This window comes from Scyliorhinus canicula, chromosome 9 (assembly GCF_902713615.1).
Source record: "Scyliorhinus canicula chromosome 9, sScyCan1.1, whole genome shotgun sequence".
NCBI classification, from domain to species: domain Eukaryota; kingdom Metazoa; phylum Chordata; class Chondrichthyes; order Carcharhiniformes; family Scyliorhinidae; genus Scyliorhinus; species Scyliorhinus canicula.
The window spans coordinates 63,572,963-63,592,671 of record NC_052154.1 but is presented as its reverse complement, the minus strand read 5'-3'; the positions used below and the strand labels follow the sequence as shown (position 1 = coordinate 63,592,671).

At 43.3% G+C, this 19,709-nt stretch overlaps 1 protein-coding gene across 4 annotated transcripts in view; it reads right to left on the bottom strand.

Moving 5' to 3' along the window:
• LOC119971354 (inactive serine/threonine-protein kinase VRK3-like) overlaps positions 1 to 19,709 on the bottom strand; it is an 82,364-nt gene that overhangs the window by 26,708 nt on the left and 35,947 nt on the right. For all 4 annotated transcript variants that reach the window (XM_038806773.1, XM_038806776.1, XM_038806775.1 and 1 more), the window contains exons 3-9: positions 18,958 to 19,101; positions 18,273 to 18,422; positions 13,443 to 13,492; positions 13,288 to 13,354; positions 11,370 to 11,454; positions 6,242 to 6,344; positions 6,067 to 6,159 (exon numbers count right to left, since the gene is read on the bottom strand). In XM_038806773.1, coding sequence (XP_038662701.1) covers positions 6,067 to 6,159; positions 6,242 to 6,344; positions 11,370 to 11,454; positions 13,288 to 13,354; positions 13,443 to 13,492; positions 18,273 to 18,422; positions 18,958 to 19,101 — 692 coding nt within the window. The remainder of the gene's footprint in view (positions 1 to 6,066; positions 6,160 to 6,241; positions 6,345 to 11,369; positions 11,455 to 13,287; positions 13,355 to 13,442; positions 13,493 to 18,272; positions 18,423 to 18,957; positions 19,102 to 19,709) is intronic.

Sequence of the window (19,709 nt, the reverse complement as noted above, 5' to 3'; positions counted from 1 at the left end):
GAGAGCTGCCGCTTAGAATGGTAGCGATATCTGGGAATCCAGGTGGCCCGGAAATGGGAGGTACTGCACAAGTTAAACCTATCCTGGTTGGTAGAACAAATGGAAGGGGACTTTAAGCAATGGGACATGCTCCCGCTGTCACTGGCGGGGAGGGTACAGACCGTCAAAATGACGGTCCTCCCCAGATTTCTGTTTGTCTTTCAGTGCCTCCCCACCGTCATCCCAAGGCCTTTTTCAAGCGGGTGAATAAGATTATTTTGGGCTTTGTGTGGACGAGTAAAACCCCGTGAGTGAAGAAAGTGTTGCTGGAGCGCAGTCGGGAGGCAGGGGGGGGCGGGGGTGGTGGTGGCTTGGCACTGCTGAACTTCTGCAATTACCACTGGGCGGGTAATTGCCAGTGGGTAGTGGGGGAGGGGTCAGCATGGGAGCGGACGGAGGCAGCGTCATGTAAAGACACCAGTCTGGGAGCATTGGTAACGGCACCTCTGCCGTTCTCGCCACCCCGGTGGTAGTGGCGGCTTGGAGAACAATGGAGGAGTAAAAGAGTGGAGGGAGCATCGATTTGGACCCCGATTTATAATAACCACAGGTTTGTACCGGGTAGGCTAGATGGCGGGTTCCGGAGTTGGCAGAGGGCAGGAATTAGAAGGATGGGCGATCTATTTATAGATGGGATCTTTCCCAGCTTGAAAGCCTTGGAGGATAAATTTAAATTGCCAGCAGAGAATGGTTTTAGGTATTTGCAGGTGCGCGACTTCCTGAGAAAACAGGTGCCGGCCTTTCCGCTGCTGCCACCGCAGGGGATACAGGATAGAGTAGTTTCCAGTACCTGGGTGGGAGAGGGGAAGGTATTGGATATTTACCAGGAGCTTTCGGAGACGGAGGGTGGAGGAGCTTAAGGGCAAGTGGGAGGATGAGCTAAGAGGAGACATAGAGGCGGGGCTATAGGCAGATGCCCTAGGCAGGGTTAATACCTCATCATGCGCCAGGCTTAGCCTGATATAATTGAAGGTAGTCCACCGGGCACACATGACAGCGGCTAGGTTGAGTAAGTTCTTCGGGGTTGAGGACAGGTGTGCGAGAAGCCCAGCAAATCATGTCCACATGTTTTGGGCATGCCCGAAGCTTTGAGGGTTTTGGCAGGATTTTGCTGCCAAACCAAATAAAAAACACGGGTGGTGCAGAGACTAGAGGTAGCGATCTGTGGAGTGTCGGAAGATCCAGGAGTTTAGGGAGCAAAGGAGGCCGACGTCTTGGCCTTTGCCACCCTGGTAGCCCGGAGACGGATCTTGTTAATGTGGAGGGACTCGAAGCCAGAGTGTAGAGACCTGGGTTAATGCATGGCTGGGTTTCTCAGTCTCCAGAAAATAAAGTTCGCCTTAAGAGGGTCAACGGTAGGGTTCTCCCGGAGGTGGCAGCCGTTCGTCAACTTTCTCGGGGAAAATTAAAATGTCAGTACAGTATTCCAAAAGAGGGCGGGGGGGGGGGGGGGGGGTCTCGCCAGGCGGATTGTTGTTGTGTGGTTGAGGTGCGTGAAGATTGGGCTGGGGGGGTGGGGAAATATTTATTTTATCATGTTAATGATATTATTTATGTTACTGTTGTAAAAAATTTCAAATACATTCATAAAATATTATTTTAAAAAAAAAGCCTTGGTCAGTTCCTGCAGCGCACCACTGTGCGTCACAGTGGAGGAGTTGATTGTTGAAAATGGTGGATGGGGTGTTAATCAAATGGGTTGCTATGTCCTGGTTGGTGTTAAGCTTCTGGAAGTGTTTTTGGAGTTGCACTTATCTGGGCAAAAGGCAAGTACTCCATCACATTCCTGACTTGTAGATTGTGGACAGACTTTGGGGAGTTTAGTTCTTGCCACAGAACTCCTAGCCTCTGACCTGCTCTTGCAGCCACAGTATTTCTCTGGCTAATCCAGTTCAGTTTCTGGTCTATGGTAACCCCCAGGATGTTGATAGTGATGATAATGCACAGAATGTCAAAGGGTGATTGGTTTGATTCTCTCTTATTGGAAATGGTCATTGTCTGGCACTTGTGTGGTGTGAATGTTACCTTCCACTTGTCTGCCCAAGCATAGATATTACCCTGGTCTTTCTGCATTTGGACATGGACTGCTTCAATATTGAAGTTGCAGCAAATGGTGCAGAAAATGGTTGGACCTATGACACTACCCCAAGGAACTCCTGCAGCAATGTCCTGGGACTGAAATGACTGACCAGAGAGCCCCCCCCCCCCCCCCCCCCCCCCCCCCCCCCCCCCCCCCCCCACCGACTTTAGTTTTGCTCGGGCCACAATCAATCAGTCAGATGCCACCTTGATGTCAAGGGCAGTCATTCTCGCCTCACCTGGGCAATTTCCCACATTGCCGAGTAGATGTTAATGTTGTAGCTGTACTGGAACAGCTTGGCTAGAGGCACCAATAAATGTCCCTGCATGAAATGTTTTATTTATTGTTTTTGTAGAGGTGATGATTAATTTAATCAGAGATAGATCATTCACTTAAGCCACAAGTGCATTTTATGCCAAGTACCATTGCTGGTGGCACCAAGACACATTTTCTTCACTTGTGCGTCGTCTGAGCTGGAGAAACCATTTTGGTGATGAGAGTTCAACTTTTCCAGCACCTGGGTGAAATAGTCAGTGCAGATCAGCATTATCTTCGAAGATGTTTGATGGATCCATGGTGATGAAATTCTTCCCATCAGAGGGGCCATCACTTGTGCACGCCTCATTGGGGAGCACATGTAGGTTGTGTGATTGAGTTAAGCATTGCAACAAAAATGAAAGACATCTTCAACGAACATACTTCCAATAAGAAGAAACAAAGAAGACCATTCACAACTTTGCCAGCTCTGTTGATATTCTTTGCAATGGCCGAGATCTGTTAGCTCAGCATAGACAAAAAATTTAAAAAGAAACCTTGTACAGCAGGGCAATTAAATGCTAAAAACCCACCGAGCAACCAGCCACCACTTCTCAATTATACTACCCGTTTTTCTTGTGCAGTCCTAGATATCACAATAATCGTAAACCCCCCGACCATGAAGAAATTGTCCACTTGCAAACATATGAATTAAGAGTAAGACCACGGCTCATCTGATTATACCCTCCAATCCATAATCAATCTACCCCAAATAGATTCTTGACTCCCTTGTTAGTCAAGAATCTACCTACCTGGCAGACCCGGTGGGAGGGATGCCGGGAGTGATGGAGTTACTAGCCGAGTTTGGGACCTTCTCAGGTTATAAATTAAACTTAGGCAAGAGCGAGGTGTTTGTGGTGCACCCTGGAGACCAGGAGGAAGGAATTGGTAGGCTCCCGCTTAGGCGGGCAGGGGAGAGCTTTAGGTACCTGGGGGTGCAAGTGGCCAGGGACTGGGGGACTCTCCACAAGCATAACTTTACCAGGCTGGTAGATCAGATGAAGGAGGAGTTCAGGAGGTGGGACATGCTGCCATTGTCGTTGGCGGGGAGGGTGCAGTCCGTCAAAATGACAGTGCTTCCGACGTTCTTGTTCCTTTTTCAGTGCCTGCCCATATTTATCCCCAGGGCCTTCTTTAGGAGAGTGACTAGCAGTATTCTGAGTTTTGTGTGGGCACATGGGACTCCGAGAGTGAGGAGGGTGTTCCTGGAGCGAGGAAGGGATGGAGGTGGGCTGGCACTGCCCAACCTTCTGGGGTACTATTGGGCAGCCAATGTGTCAATGGTGCGTAAATGGGTGATGGAGGGGGGAGGGGCAGCGTGGAAAAGAATGGAGATGGCGTCATGTAGAGGTACGAGCCTGGGTGCCATGGTAACGGCACCGTTGCCGCTCTCCCCTAAGAGGTTTACCACGAGCCCGGTGGTGGCGGCGACCCTAAGAATCTGGGAACAATGGAGACGGCATCGGGGGGAAACAGGGGGCTCGATGGAGGCTCCACTGGGTGGCAACCATCGGTTCATCCCGGGGAACACGGATGGGGGATTCAGGGGGTGGCAAAGGGCGGGCATCAGCAAATTGAGGGACCTGTTTATTGGCGGGAGGTTTGCAGGCCTGGGGGAACTGGAAGATAAATTTGGCCTTCCCCAGGGGAACATGTTCAGATACCTGCAGGTAAAGGCATTTGCTAGGCGACAGGTAGAGGGATTCCCTTTGCTGCCCTCGCAGGGGACGATGGACAGAGTGCTTTCGGGGGTGTGGGTAGGAGAGGGGAAGGTGTCTGACATCTATAAGGTAATGCAGGAGGTGGAGGAGTCGTCAGTGGAGGAGCTGAAGGCTAAATGGGAGGAGGAACTCGGGGAGCAGATAGAGGACGGGACTTGGGCGGATGCCTTGGAGAGAGTCAACTCTTCCTCCTCATGTGCGAGGCTTAGTCTCATCCAATTTAAGGTGCTGCACCGGGCCCACATGTCCGGGACTAGGATGAGTAGGTTCTTCGGGGGTGCGGACAGGTGCACCAGATGTTCGGGGAGTCCTGCGAACCACGCCCATATGTTCTGGGCATGCCCAGCACTGGAAGAATTCTGGAAGGGGGTGGCGGGGACGGTGTCGAAAGTGGTTGGATCCAGGGTCAAACCAGGGTGGGGACTCGCGATTTTTGGAGTTGCGGTAGAGCCGGGAGTGCAGGAGGCGAAAGAGGCCGGTGTCCTGGCCTTTGCGTCCCTAGTAGCCCGTCGAAGGATTCTGTTACAATGGAAGGATGCAAGGCCCCCAAGTGTGGAGACCTGGATCAGTGACATGGCGGGATTTATAAAATTGGAAAAGGTCAGATTTGCCCTGAGAGGATCAATACAAGGGTTCTATAAACGATGGCAGCCTTTTCTGGACTTCCTGGCTCAGAGATAGGTAACTGGGTCAATAGCAGCAGCAACCCGGGGGGGGGGGGGGGGGGGGGGTGCATTATTGTAGTGTTTATTCTGTAACTTTATAGTGTGTTAATTTGCATTGTTGTTAAAATGCTGGGTTGTTCATGGGGATGGGGCGAATGTATATGATTGTTAATATTATTGTTATTTTCGGTATTTTACTAAGGTGCGTCAATGTTGTATAAAATCTAAATTTCTCAATAAAAATTATTTAAAAAAAAAAAGAATCTACCTACCATAAAAATATTAATTGTCCCTGCCTCCACCACTCTCGAGGAAGGGCGTTCCATAGATTCATGACCTTCAGAGAAAATAATTTTTCTAATTTCTGTCTTAAAATGGGAGACCACTTAATTTTGAACTGTGCCCCTTAGTTCCTGGCCTCTCCCACAAGGGGAAACATGTTTTCAGCACCCATCCTGTGAGGTCCCCTCAGAACCTTATATGTTTCACTAAGATCACCTCTCAATCATCTAAACTTCAACGGATACAGGCATAGCCTGTTCAACCTTTCCTCAAGCTTACCTACTCCATCCCAACAAGATTTCACTTTTTGAAACTGCTACTTACATGAATCAGAACCAACGCAAATTAAATATGAATTAACAGGCATGAGATACTTCAAATAAAAAAGGTAAATTTCACTTTAAATAGTCAATACCACAATTAAATCTTACACAACCACTAGTGTTCCCTTCAGTACACATGGCATTACACAGCTACAATATTCCACAATATGCTATTCTTTATTCAAGCAGGGTAGGTTAGGAATCCTAACCAACAACAGCTTTCATCCCAAGTTTCATCTATATGGTTTTCATCAGCAAAGCACACATGGACGAACCCTCTCCTAGTGGTGTAGCTCTTCAGAAATCCTTTTCAACTGACTGACTGCATCTGTATGCTGATCGCCTTCTGCCTCCAGCTCTGCTATGTGCCTGGCCACAGAGCCCATATCTTAACTTCCTTCCTGTTTACTGCTTTCAGGTCAAGGATCACCCAGTCACAAAGACCAATATTTATTATCAAAGAAAATTACAATTGATTCCTTTACAATTGATGCAAACTCCTTGAAGTCCTTTTCAGATTTTCTGAAAAACAATTAGATTCCCTAGACATTTTGAAGAAATTTTCCTGACTATACTGCTTGTGGGTCAAAGGTAAGCTTTGCAAAGGATTAAATTGTTTCATGTGGAGAAATGTTTCCTACCTGTTCTAGATCATTTGGATTCACATAGATATTTTCTGCTTTAATGTCAGCGTGCACATATTCATTCGTATGAATGTACTCGAGCACATCAATCTGATGAAGTAGGAAGTTTATATTAGTTAAAATGTACAACATTGAACCTAAACTAGGAATATATGTTTTTAGATACACTCACCATTCTGTAAGATAGCTGAAGTACTGCTTTTTCAGACAAGGGTTTGTTAGTTTTTTCAAGAATTGAATGCAGACTGTTCCCCAAGTTTGGGAATACTAAAAACCTATAAAAATCCATGTCAAACAGTTTAAATTAACTTTCACGTTATAAACCTGATAAAATATTAATATGTATAACATAATAATATCATAAAATCCCTGCAGTGCAGAGGAGGCCATATGGCCCATCGTGTCGGCACCAATCCTCTGAAAGAACACTCCACCCAAGCCCACTTCCCCGCTCTATCCCAATAACCACTTAACCTAACCTGCACATTCCTGGACACTAAGCGGCAATTTGGTACGGCCAATCCACACATCTTTGGACAGTGGGAGGAAACCAGAGCACCCAGAGGAAACCCACGCAGTCATGGGGATGGCAAGGTACCAAGTTTCAGTTGGATAACCAGTTTTTAAAAAATATTTATTCTTGGGATGTGAGCATCATTGGCCAAACCAGCAATTGGCCTTGTCAAATTGTCCTCAAATTGATTTATTTAGTCTGAGACTGGTAGCAAGATGTGCCATGACCGTACTAAAAGGCAGGATAGGCTCAAAGGGCCATATGGTCTACTCTTGCCCTATTTGTTAAAAAACCTACATTTGGCTTTCTGTCCCTCACTGATCACATAAAACATATATTGGTGTGTGAATACACCGACAGACTAAATGACTTACCCAAGCCACCATCTTGACAATTAAACCAAGAAAGGCTGAGATAGCAGACTATTTGACTGGGGGAAAAGGAAGCGGGAAATTAAAAAGGTAAACTGTTCAGATGATCAGTCCTACCTCCAACTATGTACGTATGAGAATAACTGGCTCTTAACTTGGAACTATATCACTGTTCCCTCACTGTTGCTTGGTCAAAATTCAGGAGATCCTGTCATGATAGGGACTGCAGCCCTTCAAGAAGCCGACTCAACATTGCCTGCTCGAGGACAATTTGACATGGGCAATTACTGGTCTTGCCAATGATGCTCACATCCCAACCATAACTACTTTTAAAGTACTTTTAAAGAGAAACTGGTTATTCAACTAAAACTTGGTAACTTGACATTGTTCCCTTCTCCCACTTAGCTCAGGAACAAGAAAACAAATGCAGTATCCTTGCTTCTGCTCTCGCAGAGTTCAGATAACCCTGCAAAATCATGGATTGAACTTGGAACCTTCCTACTTTTTAACCTGCTATCTCTGCAATTATATGATCTGATTAGTCTGAGACTGGTAGTGCAAAGTACAGTGAGCAATAAGCAGAGTTAATCTCCCACCCAGTACATTTTTGAAGAAAATGCTGAAAATACTCAGCATATCTGGCAGTATGAGTTTAGAGAAATGGAGTTGATGCTTCAAGTTGATAAACTTTCATCAAAATTGAGACAAAAGTAGGCAGAGAAATCAGAGGAGGCGAGGAAAGATCATGCAGGGTGGTCTGTGATAGGGTGGAAGGCTGGTGAGATTAAATAAGAAGAGATGGGATTGAAAGGCAAAGAGAGATGGCAATGGAACAAATAATAGGACCAAAAGATGGGTAGAGAGGACATGCACTTGTGAAAAGCATAATCATCACTAATAGCTGCTGTGTGAAAATACAGAGGGAGAGGTTATGACCAGAAATTGTTTTTAAATTCAATGTTGTGTTCAAAAGTGCCTATTCGAAAGATGAGGTATTGTTCCTTGAGATTTTGTCAAGCTTCACCGGGACAAAGTAGGAGATCGAGGACAGAAAGAGCAGAGTGGGAATGGAACAGAGATATAAAAGACAGGCAGCTAGAAGCTCAGGACTATGCTTGTGGACTAATTGCTCCGCAAAACACTTCCAATCATCTGATCTGCGGTTTGTCTCCCCATAGAAGAGACTGCATAGTGAGCAGTGAATACAGTGTAATATATTGAAAGAATTAGTAAGTTGCTGTTTTATATTGAATGACTATTTGAGGTCTTGCCTTAGGGATTAGTGTTCGGACCACAACTTTTCACAACATACATTCACAATCTGAAGAAGGAACTGGGGGCATTGTTGCTAAGTTTGTTACTTACACTGTTGCAGATGTTACAAAGATATGCAGAGGGACAGGTAGTATTGAGGAAGCTGGGGGGCTGCAGAAGGATTTGGACAGGCTAAGAGAGTGGGCAAAGAAATGGCAGATGAAATACAATGTGGAAAAGTGTACGGTCACGCACTTTGGTAGGAAGAATGGAGGCATAGACTATTTTCTAAATGGGATAAGGCTTAGGAAACCAGAAGCACAAAGGGACATGCTTAGGAGTCCTAGTTCAAGAGTCTCTTCAGGGTAACGTGCAGTTTCAGTTGGCAGTTAGGAAAGCAAATGCAATGTTACCATTCATGTTGAGAGGGCAAAAATACAAGATGTACTTCTGAAGCAGTACAAGGCTCTGTCCTGACCCCAATTGAAGTATTGTGAGCAGTTTGGGGCCCCATATAGAAGGATGTGCTGGCCTTAGAAAAGGTCCAGAGGAAGTTCACAAGAATTTATTTTTTGATAAATTTGTAAAAAAAAAATATTTGGGTGTGCAGGTGAAACCCAGGCAGGCAGTGGGAGAATGTTCAAACTCCACACGGACAGTAACCCGGGCCGGGATTGAACCCGGGTCCTCAGTGCCATAGGCAGCAATTCTAACCACTGCGCCACCCGCAGAGGTTCACAAGAATGATCACTTGAATAAAGAGCTTGTCATACGGGGAGTGATTGAGGACTCTGGGTCTGTACTCGGGGTTTTGAAGGATGATGGGGATATTTTTTTTTAAAATAATTTTTATTGGAATTTTTTACAGAAAATATAAAAATATAACAAGTATAGCAACAAGCAGTAATATGCAACTAACAGCCCCATAACACCCACAATTCCCCCCATACCGTAACATCACATGTATCATGATGTCGATATCTTATTGAAACTTACAGGATACTGAGAGGCCTGGATAGGGTGGATGTGGAGAAGATTTTTCCACTAGTCGTAAAAACTAGAACCCAAGAGCACAGCCTCAGACTGAAGGGACAATCCTTTAAAATGGAGACGAGGAGGAATTCCTTCAGCCAGAGGGTGGTGAATCTGTGGAACACTTTGCCGCAGAAGGCTGTGGAGGCCAAATCACGGAGTGTCTTTAAGATAGAGATAGATAGGTTCTTGATCAATAAGGGGATCAAGGATTATGGGGAGAAGGCAGAAGAATTGGGATGAGAAACATATCAGCCATGATCGAATGGCAGAGCATACTCAATGGGTTGAGTGGCCCAATTCTGTTCCTATGTATTATAGACAATGAGAAGAGGGTAAAAAGGCAGTTGACGTCTGCAAGTGCCTGGGAAGGTGCTTAGAGAAAGGATGGGGGTGTTGGAGCGATTGAGGAATGAATTAGGATGCTGTGGAGGAATGGTTCCTTCAGAAAGCCAAAAGGGTGAGGAAAGATGTGTTTGGTGATGGCATCACACTGGCGATGGCAAGAATGATCTGTTGAGTATGAAAGTCAGTGGGGTGAAAGATGAGGACAAGGGCACCCTATCCCGATTCTGGGCTGTTTGGGGTGCGGGCGAGTAGAAATGTAGGAAATAGAACTGGCATGTCGAGGGTCCCGTGAATCACGGTTGGGAGTCCTTGGTTGAGGAAAAAGGAAGACATATCAGAAACACTGGCATGAAAGGCTGTATCAACAGAGTTGATGCAAGGAGATGGAGAAACTGGGAGACTGCAGCAAAAGTCTACACAAGAATCAAAATCTGAGGCAATGTAATTAAAAGGTAGCTGTGGAAGTCAGTGGCCTTCCAGTAAATATTTAAATGTCTGGGAGAGCACAGAAAGGGCACACCCACTTTAGAACATTAAAAATACTCGGTCATAGGTGCTCAGGATGTCAATCAAACTAAGTTCGCATTAGAAATTGGTTTCACACTGCACTAAAGCTGTACTCCACACTATACTAAGCAGTGAGAAGTTGCCTTGTGTAAACTTTTATAATCTGTTGGATGCGAATCTGTTGTCATGGTGTCATATTTGTTACAATATATTCCAAATTATTGTTGACCAGGCAAAGGCAGCAATATCATTTTACCCTAGAATCTATTAGACGCAGCTTACAGCTTTCAGACAGGATTTAAAAAAAAATTTAGAGTACCCAATTCATTTTTTCCAATTAAGGGGCAATTTAGCGTGGCCAATCCACCTACCCTGCACATCTTTGGGTTGTGGGGGCGAAACCCATGCAGACACTGGGAGAATGTGCAACTCCACACAGACAGTGACCCAGAGCAGGGATCGAACCTGGGACCTCGGTGTCGTGAGGCAGCAGGGCTAACCCACTGCGCCACTGTCCTGCCCTTTCAGACAGGAATTTAATGAAGCTAACTGGCCATGTTCAGTTCAGCCACAGCCAACAAACCTCATTCCCTTTGGATCGCTCTCTGAATAATAAATCTACATGGCCATGTGATGGGAGTACTGTGAACATATGATGCTCTTTTCCCAGTCCAATCTAAATTCCAAGACCGTTGACTTTTTATTCTCGTTGCTAAACGGTTTTGATTGTTTCATAAGATCTTATGCCCAGAATTGATTTATTTTACTGTTGCTAAGTTAAAAGCTATCCGTTTCATATTTTAAGTCAATGTTATGAAATTAGCTATTTTCCTGCAAATTCAGTCTTATGATCAGCAATCCAACCTCTGCAAAAGACCAAAATTCACATTCTACCCCAATATATTAATGCTGACTGAATTATTCTTGACCAGGCAGCGCTAAAGGCATCACCAGCGTGTTGGCCTGAACAGTGTGAAGAGCTGAATTAACATAGCGTGTACAGTTAATGAAGCATTCACAATTTGATGTCTCTGCTAATAATTCAGCACTTTTACAAGGTCAGTAATTCTTTCAAACTAACATCTGACAAAACCATTACTACTCAAAAAAAGTTAACAAATTTAGAAAAGAATTCTAATTACAATTCTTTATAGCTATTAGGTTTTCAGTTGAAAAAACACTCTACTGGTTAGACTGGTTTGAGGTCAACAATTGAAGAAAAAACAAGTGAGAGGCATGTTTTTCATTCTGAACCACACCTTAAGTGCACTAACCTGTAAGTATTTTCATGAAACCCAAAGCCAACACATGTTGGAATTCCCAGAAATGCCATCATATGAGACTTCATCCATTTGTCAACTGGCAAATAAAAATCAAACACATCACTGACATAAATTGGACTGATGGTTAAAACTAGCACCACAGTGATTTTCAATTATTTGGTTACTTTTTAAATTTGTAGGTTACCTGAACTGAAGTTCTAAAGATGGCACTTAAATCATCTGCCTTATAGGAGCTTAATGTTTCACAATTCTTTGACAAAATATTAAGGATAATTATTTTTTTAATTGACAATTGAATTGCATGGTATTGTGAAATACTCTGTGTTCAGGTCACTTCCACAGTGTGACAAAGTCCCATGCCAGCTTTCCTGACCAAGCTGAGAAAGTGGAGTTAAGATTGATGATCGGTCAGACGGACTGGTGAAGCAAGCTGTCGATGTCATATTGTCTACTCCTAATTCTCATGTTCAATCTATTTCACCAAAAATGATCCCCACATTGATTCTGAAGTTGTGGCAATTGCAACTGTGGACCAACCCGCTTGCCTGATGTTGGTGCTGTTGTCAAATTTGATACTTGCATTGGGTGGCAGTTCTGTTTGGCATCATCTATGGCACCATCAATGGCACTGGGACATGCTACACCCCATAATTGGAACAAACTGATCACCCATAGTGTACATTTCTGTCCAGCTGAAAAACCTGACAACTGCAGCAGTTCTCGTTTGTGTAATTAACAAACAGATTGCATGAAACTGGTCTTGCTGGTTATTGACTGTAAAGGAAGTAGAGTTACTTGGCCCATAAGTACTACAGGTTTAAAATGAGCAATGTTCTAGATCAGATTTGTTTTCCTGCTAAGTACTGGATACAAACAGACCTCAAGCTGTTTATTTAGCATGAATTTAAAATTGAAGGATAGATACACCCTGCAGTGACTCTGAGCCAGTGGAGCCAGGTAGGGGATAAAAATCTTTAGATGGTCAGGATTGCATTAAAGAGATTGAACATGAACAAACAGTCTGGAATTTTGTTCCATTACTGTTGGCGGTAGGGGAGACTTGGGAGCACTTAGGAGATTAATAGACCAAGTGCACGGTGGAACATTTAAAGAATGTCTGAGATGTTTAATTATTCTTGACCTTCGTATAATTTGCTACTAGTTCTATACTACAGGCATTTTCAAATTGGAGGTCGCGACCCGCGGGAGGGTCACTGAACCATCCATCGTGACGTTCCTAATCGCGTGACTTCAGGTGCAGCAGCCACAGCAGCCGGTTTTTTTAAATTGCCAGCTGCGACTGGCTTTAAAAATGTTGACATGTTGCGCACGTGTGTCTGCTCATCAGTGCACAAGCCCGGAGGCCAGAGAGAAACACCGCCTCCTCCTGACATCAGCAGGCTGACCCAACAGAAGATTTTTACAAAAAATTCAATTCAGTCTTCCTGCATCTGTTTTGAATATGCTCACTGGCTGAGCCTGCAGAACTCTTTTTGATAGTGAATTTTAGAGATTAAAAATATTCACAATAATTTGAGTTAAGTAATTCCTCCTCATCTATGTCTAAAATCGTCGCATTGTAATTTACAGGCTATATCCCCAGGCTGTAAACCACCCATCTAAGGAAAACTTACATTCTACATCTGCTCTGTAAAGTCCAGAGAGAATAATGCCGGTTTTTCAGGTAATTTTTCATTCATCACTATTCTAGACTATAGAATATAAACCCAGGTTCACCTCTCGCATTAAAGGCAAGAGTAAAATGGTGGGTTGCAAAGGTCGGCCGGCGTGGGCCACGAAGGTCGGCCGGTTGGTAAAAATGGATCACGGGCAAAAAAGATTGAAAACCACTGCTATACTCCATCAAAATGCACTTTTCGAACTGACATTGCTCAGAAATGTGGTTTACCTTTATTTTGCTTTGCAGCACGTTGAAGAAAGATTTGTTCATTGAAAATTCTACCATCCTTTGCATCCTGAAAACATATGCACAGCACCATCAGTATGCAATAATGCAAGTCACATTAGAAATGTTAAATCTGGAAACTCAGGATTACAACTTACCACTTTAACAGTGTACTTGCATGGCTGTGATGCACCAACCCCTTGTTGTGCTGTAATAGTATAATACATTCAGTGGTTAATCAAAATAATAATTATTTTTATCAGCAAGAACTGTCCTTGAACCCAATCAAGAAACTCCAACAGCTAACATTTATGTAGGGTTTTTAACATAGTAGAACATCCCAAGGTACTTGACAAGGGTGTTACTGGAACAAAATTGACAAAGTCAAAGGATGAGATATATTAAAACAAGTGAACATGGGCTTGGTCAGGTCAAAGATGTAGGTTTGAAAAGTGCATTAAAGAACAGAAAAGGTAGCAAAACTTAGGGAGTTCTGAGCTTAGCCAACTGAAGACATATCAACTCTTGAAGAAATGAAGAGCAATGGGGATGCAGAAGAGGCCAGAATTGTGGAAAAGAGTTTTTTTTTAGGGTTATAAGGCTAAAGAAGATCATTGAGGAAGACAAGAGTGAGGCGTAGTGGAATTTAAAACGCAAGTAGTTAATGGTGAGTGGCAGATGGCCAGGAGGAATTAGAATAATTGATGTCAAGACAAAAATAAAGACTGGATGAAAGCAGGTGGGCTGAGGCAAGGGCAATGATGGATGAAAATGAAAAAATGAAAATCGCTTATTGTCACGAGTAGGCTTCAAATGAAGTTACTGGGAAAAGCCCCTAGTCGCCACATTCCGGCACCTGTTCAGGGAGGCTGTTACAGGAATCGAACCATGCTGCTGGCCTGCTTTCAAAGCCAGCGATTTAGCCCAGTGTGCTAAACAGCCTAAACAGGATGATATTATATGAATGGAAGTAGATGGTCTTGGAGAAAATATGGGATCTGAAGCTCAGGACAAGTTTGAGAGCAGTCTGGTCCAGCCTCAGATAGAATTGGTTAATACAGAACACAGATTGTGGCAGGGGAGAGTGATGATAGCTAATTCCAGTGCAGCTACAAACACTGGCATATATTAGACAAAGTGTACAATTTCCCAGGTATGGCCTGCCCACACAAAGCAGGACAAACCCAATCCAGAAAATTACTGCTCCATCAGCTTACTTTCAATCATCAAAAGTGATGGGGCGCATTATCAACAGTGCAACTTTGTTAGTGATTTGTTCGCTACTTTGGAACTACTTGCCACCAAGTTTCACTGCGGCCTTGGCCTAAACACGGACTCAAGAGCTGAATTTGAGAGGCAAGACATGATGAGGTGACAGTGACTGATTTTGAAATTGAGGTAGCATGTGACAGGGTGTAGCAAAATCCACGGAAAATTAGGGGGAAAAACACACTTCACCAACTATAGTCATATCAAACACAAAAGAATGATGACTATGGCTGTTGCAGTTCCTATCATCTCAGCCCCAGGACAGTGCTGCAAGAGTTCTTCAGAGCACTCACTGTCCTAGACCAAAATTATCTTCTGCTTCCATCCATCTTCAGGTCTTAAATGAGCATATTCACTGATGATTGAGCAGCTTGAAGTTCCAATCACAAGTTCTTAAAAAATGAGGCAATCCATGCAAGACCTGGACTTGCGCCAAGGTAACATTTGCACCACACGTGCCAGGCAATGATTATCTTCAACAAGAGTGTCTAACCACCTTCCTTTTTCCAGTACCATTGCTGAATTCTCCACCAAACACCGCAGGGCCATGATAATCAGAAAAACTTAACTGAACAAGCCACTTAAATACAATTGATAAGGAATAGCCAGAAAACTGGGTATTCTGCAGCAAGTGACTCACATCCTGACTCCCCAAAGCATTTCCAACATTGACAGGCCACAAGCTAGGAATGCGATGGAATACTATTCAGTTGCCTGGATGTCTGCAGCTTCAACAACATGCAAGAAACGCATCACCATCCAGAACAAAGCCCACTTATCATCTTAAACATTTTCTCTCTCCAGGGCCAGTGCCACATAGTACAAATATGTACCATCTGCAAGATACACTGCAGTAACTTGCCAAGGTTTCTTATATAGCACCTCCTAAACCCACATCTTCTACTAACTAGAAAGGCAATGGCAGCAGGTTTTCGGGAATACCACCATGTCCCTCCAAGTCACGTAACACTTGTTATGGAACTAAATCACTGTTCCTTCATTCTCTCTGGGTCAAATTCCTGCAGCTTCCTACACAACAGCACTGCAAAAATCTGTTTAGCACAATGACTGCAGCCGTTGAAAAGCAGCAGACCACCACCTTCTCAAAAGGCATTTTCTGCTGGGCAAACAATACTGGTCTTGCCAGTAACGCTCACAAGTGAATTAAAAAATATATATTGTTTTCCTGACAGGTAAAAGTTTCTTTCATATAAGATTGCTTTCAAAAATGCTTGAGGTCTCCCAGACAGGTAATTTGGGCGGGGGCAGGGGTTGTCATTGACATTTACAATACATAAACACATCCAATTCAAAAGGTTACTCTTGCCAACTGATTTTCAAATCCTACTGCTTGCCAGCATTTCTATTTGGAATATTAAACTTTTGCTGTTACTTCTGGCAAGCTGCTACAGAAATACATTCGTAATACAATAAAAGATCATAGCTAAATTTGAATTACAAATCAGATGCACTATTTAGTCGGTTTCGAGTTTCTCGATGGGCCATGAATGAACGCTTAGTAAGGCATTGCAAAAAGATACCTTACAATAAAAGGCATGCAAGTAAAATACTGCATTCCAGAAAAGCTCTGGAAATATCCTTTCACGTTTTGACAAGAATCTCGGAAGACATTTAGCTTATATCAAACCTACATTAAAAATATTTCTGCAGGAGCTATATACTTAAAAATAAATACCATACTGCAAAAGCTAGTGATAAGCTGGAGGATTGGGAGAACTTTAAGGTTCTAGTAAAAGGCTGCTAAAAATAAAATCAAGAGAGCCAAGGTGAACTATTGGGTGCCACGGTAGCACAGTGGTTAGCTTCACAGCGCCAGGGATCATGGTTCGATTCCCTGCTTGGGTCACTATCTGTGCGGAATCTGCACGTTCTCTCTGTGTCTGCGTGGGTTTCCTCTGGATGCTCCGGTTTCCTCCCACAAGTCCCGAAAGACTTGTTTGTTAGATGAATTGGACATTCTGAATTCTCTCAGTGGACCCGAACAGGTGCCGTAGTGAGGTGACTCGGGGATTTTCACAGTAACTTCATTGCAGTGTTAATGTAAGCCTACTTGACACTAATAAAGATTATTAATATGAAAGAAAACAAGCATAAAGCATAAAGACTAATACCAAAAGCTTCCATAAGTACATACAAGAGGAAGAGAATAGGTAAAATAAATGTTGGTCCTTTAGTGAACGATACTGGTGAGGTAATAATGGGAAACAGAGAGATGGCAGAGGCACTGAATCAATATTTAGCCTCTGTCTTCATGGTAGAAAATAATAAATATTTTCCAAAAACAGTTAATGCAGAGGAACTTGTTGCAATAACCATCACCAGGAGACGGTATTGAATAAACTGATGGAATTAAGGGCAGATAAATTTCCAGGACCTGATGGCCTGCACCTAGGGTGTTAAGGGAGGTGGCAGTGGAGATGGTGGATGCATTGGTTATGATATTTTAGAATTGCCTGGATTCTGGAAGTGTCTCGGTGAATTGGAAATACGCTAAAGTGACGCCCCTATTCATAAAGGGAAAGGCAAAAAGTAGAAAATGATAGACCGGTGGAATCAATCATTAAGGAGGAAATAACTGAACATTTGGAAAGACAAAGCTCAATCCATCATTGTCAGCATGGGTGTAAGTGATGGTTGACAAACTTGTTTGCTTCTTGGAGGACGTAACCAGCAAGGTGGATAATGGGGAACCTGTGGATGTGGTATATCTAGACTTCCAGAATGCTTTTGATAAGGTGCCGCATAAAATCCTCATGCAGAAGAGGAGATCGCAGGGGATTCACGGTAGAGTACTAGACTGGATTGAGGATTGGGTGACTGAAAGAAAGCAGAGAGTCAGGATAAATGGGCCCTTCTCTGACTGGCGAACTGTAACTAGTAGGGTGCAAATTATCTAAATGGAAAGCAGATTCAAGATATGTCTGGACAGACGGATCTGGGTGTCTTTGTTCACGAATCGCAGAAAGTCGGTATGTAGGTACAGAATGTAATTAAAGGCAAATGGAATGTTAGCGTATATAGCAAAAGGACTGGAGTATAAAAGTAGAGAAGTGTTGTTGCAATTGTATAGGTGTTTGTGAGACCGCATCTGGAGTATTGTGTCAAGTTTTGGTCTCCTTATTTGAGGAAGGCTGTGGTGGCATTGGAGGCTGTTCAGAGGAGGTACACCAGATTGATTTGGGAGATGAAAAGGTTGACGTGTGGTGAGATATTAAACAGTTGGGACTCATACTCGCTGGAGTTTAGAAGGATGAGAGGGATTGAGGTATATAAAATACTAAAAGGGATTGATAAAGTAAACGTAGACCAAATTTTCCCCTTGTAGGGCAATCTAGAACAAAAGCTGGGTGGGGTGGCAGGCTCTGGAGGTCGTGTGCGTGCAGTGTCTCACATGCGAGGCTTGGTCTGGGTGTTTAAATAGTTAATTTGGAGTTAGACGTGATTTTTTTTCCTTCAAATTCTTTTGGAATAACTATCAAGATAAAACTGGCAGAACCACCCGAAGTTAGCGATTTAAATCACTTCCGTCGCTGATTTCCAGCTCAGCCCAATTGTCCAGGGGAAGTTAGTGCTTTGGGACAATTGGCGGGTAAACCCTTGCATGGCAACTTCCTAGAAGAATTCCCCAGCACACCATTAGGTTATTCCATAAATGCGATGCTGGAGAATCTGGAAGTTATGGGTCCTGTTCAAGGTACCTGAATAGAGCAATCCAGATTCAGTTTCACTCGGAGAAAGAAGCTCAATAAGTTTCCATTTTTTATTGTTCTGGTCAGTAAGGATAGTTTGTTCTGGAATTGGTTCCAATGGATTACTTCTCTGCCGTTTTCCTTTGGTATTTCTCAAACCTAAAAAAACGGAACAACACTCATTCGGGTCAATAACATTTATTTTTAATTGGGGCATATGAACCGGAGATAGGACAGTCCATTTTCAGATCCCCATTACAGATTGAAAAAGATTAATATTTACATATGCTAAAGTTTTCACAGCTTGGCTTGGAAATCTACCAAAATGTAAATTCAGTTTTTAAAAAAGTCTCTGGAACTCAGGTTGCAAAATATTGCATGCAATCTGCTCAATTAGAATTTACTTTTCCGATAGTCCTATAACAAGGATGAAGTTCTTTAAGGACATTTAACAGCAGAAATCCAAACATCTACACTTAAGTCGCTTTCTAACTGCTTATTTCACATCACAAGCTGCGAGACGAAAATGCCTCGTTCCGTCACTGCCTTCATGCAAAACTGGTTTGAAAACCAGCCTTAAGCAAATAGGTTTTGCAGTTTAATCAGAATTATTCAAATAGTTTCTGAATCCTGGTGTTCTATGCTGAATCAGCCACTTTATTTCGCAGAGCTATTTGATATGATGAGAACTTACCTGGTGATACTTTTGTGGGGGAACTTTGAAAGCTTATTTCAGTTTCGCGTTTTCTCTTTGGGGAAACATACTCCCTTCTGGGGTAGATTACTTTCACAGGTGTGTGCTTTGTTTTGGGTACGTCTGCATCGAGCAAAGTCTGAGCTGAAATGACAATTAAAGTATAAGCACATTAAAAGACTAACCACAGTGTAATAAAGTAAGTGACCTTTACTACTACAACTTCAAAAAAGCTTTAGTAGCCAAGCAGCTAAAGTTATAAGTACTCAAAATTATCGAGCATAACATGGTTCATCTTGTAAGAGTACAACTTGGGACTGCTTGTGCAACTTGCTTGCTAGTTCAAACTGTTATGTTGCTTTGCAGTCTCTAGACAGTAAAGTAGCTATAGTCCCAGATGTCTATAGGCTGCTTTCCCATTTGAGGAGGAAGAGCTGATTGGTGGTGTTTTAACCGGAGGGTCAGTCACCACACCTCAAGCGAGGGCAAGTTTGAGAAGGCAGAGCCTTTGTGAATAACCTCAGCCGGGACGGGAATGGAACCCATGCTCTGCATCACAAACTTACGGTTAGGTCAACTGAGCTAAACCAGCCCACTGTCGACAATGCTTTGATATACCAAACATATTTAAAAAAAAAACAAATTTTAACTTTATTTGGGCGGGGTGGAACACAAGGTGTCCTGATACTGTGATGATCCTCTTTTGTATGTGATGGATCCGATCGCCACAATGGGTGATATCATGGCGCTAT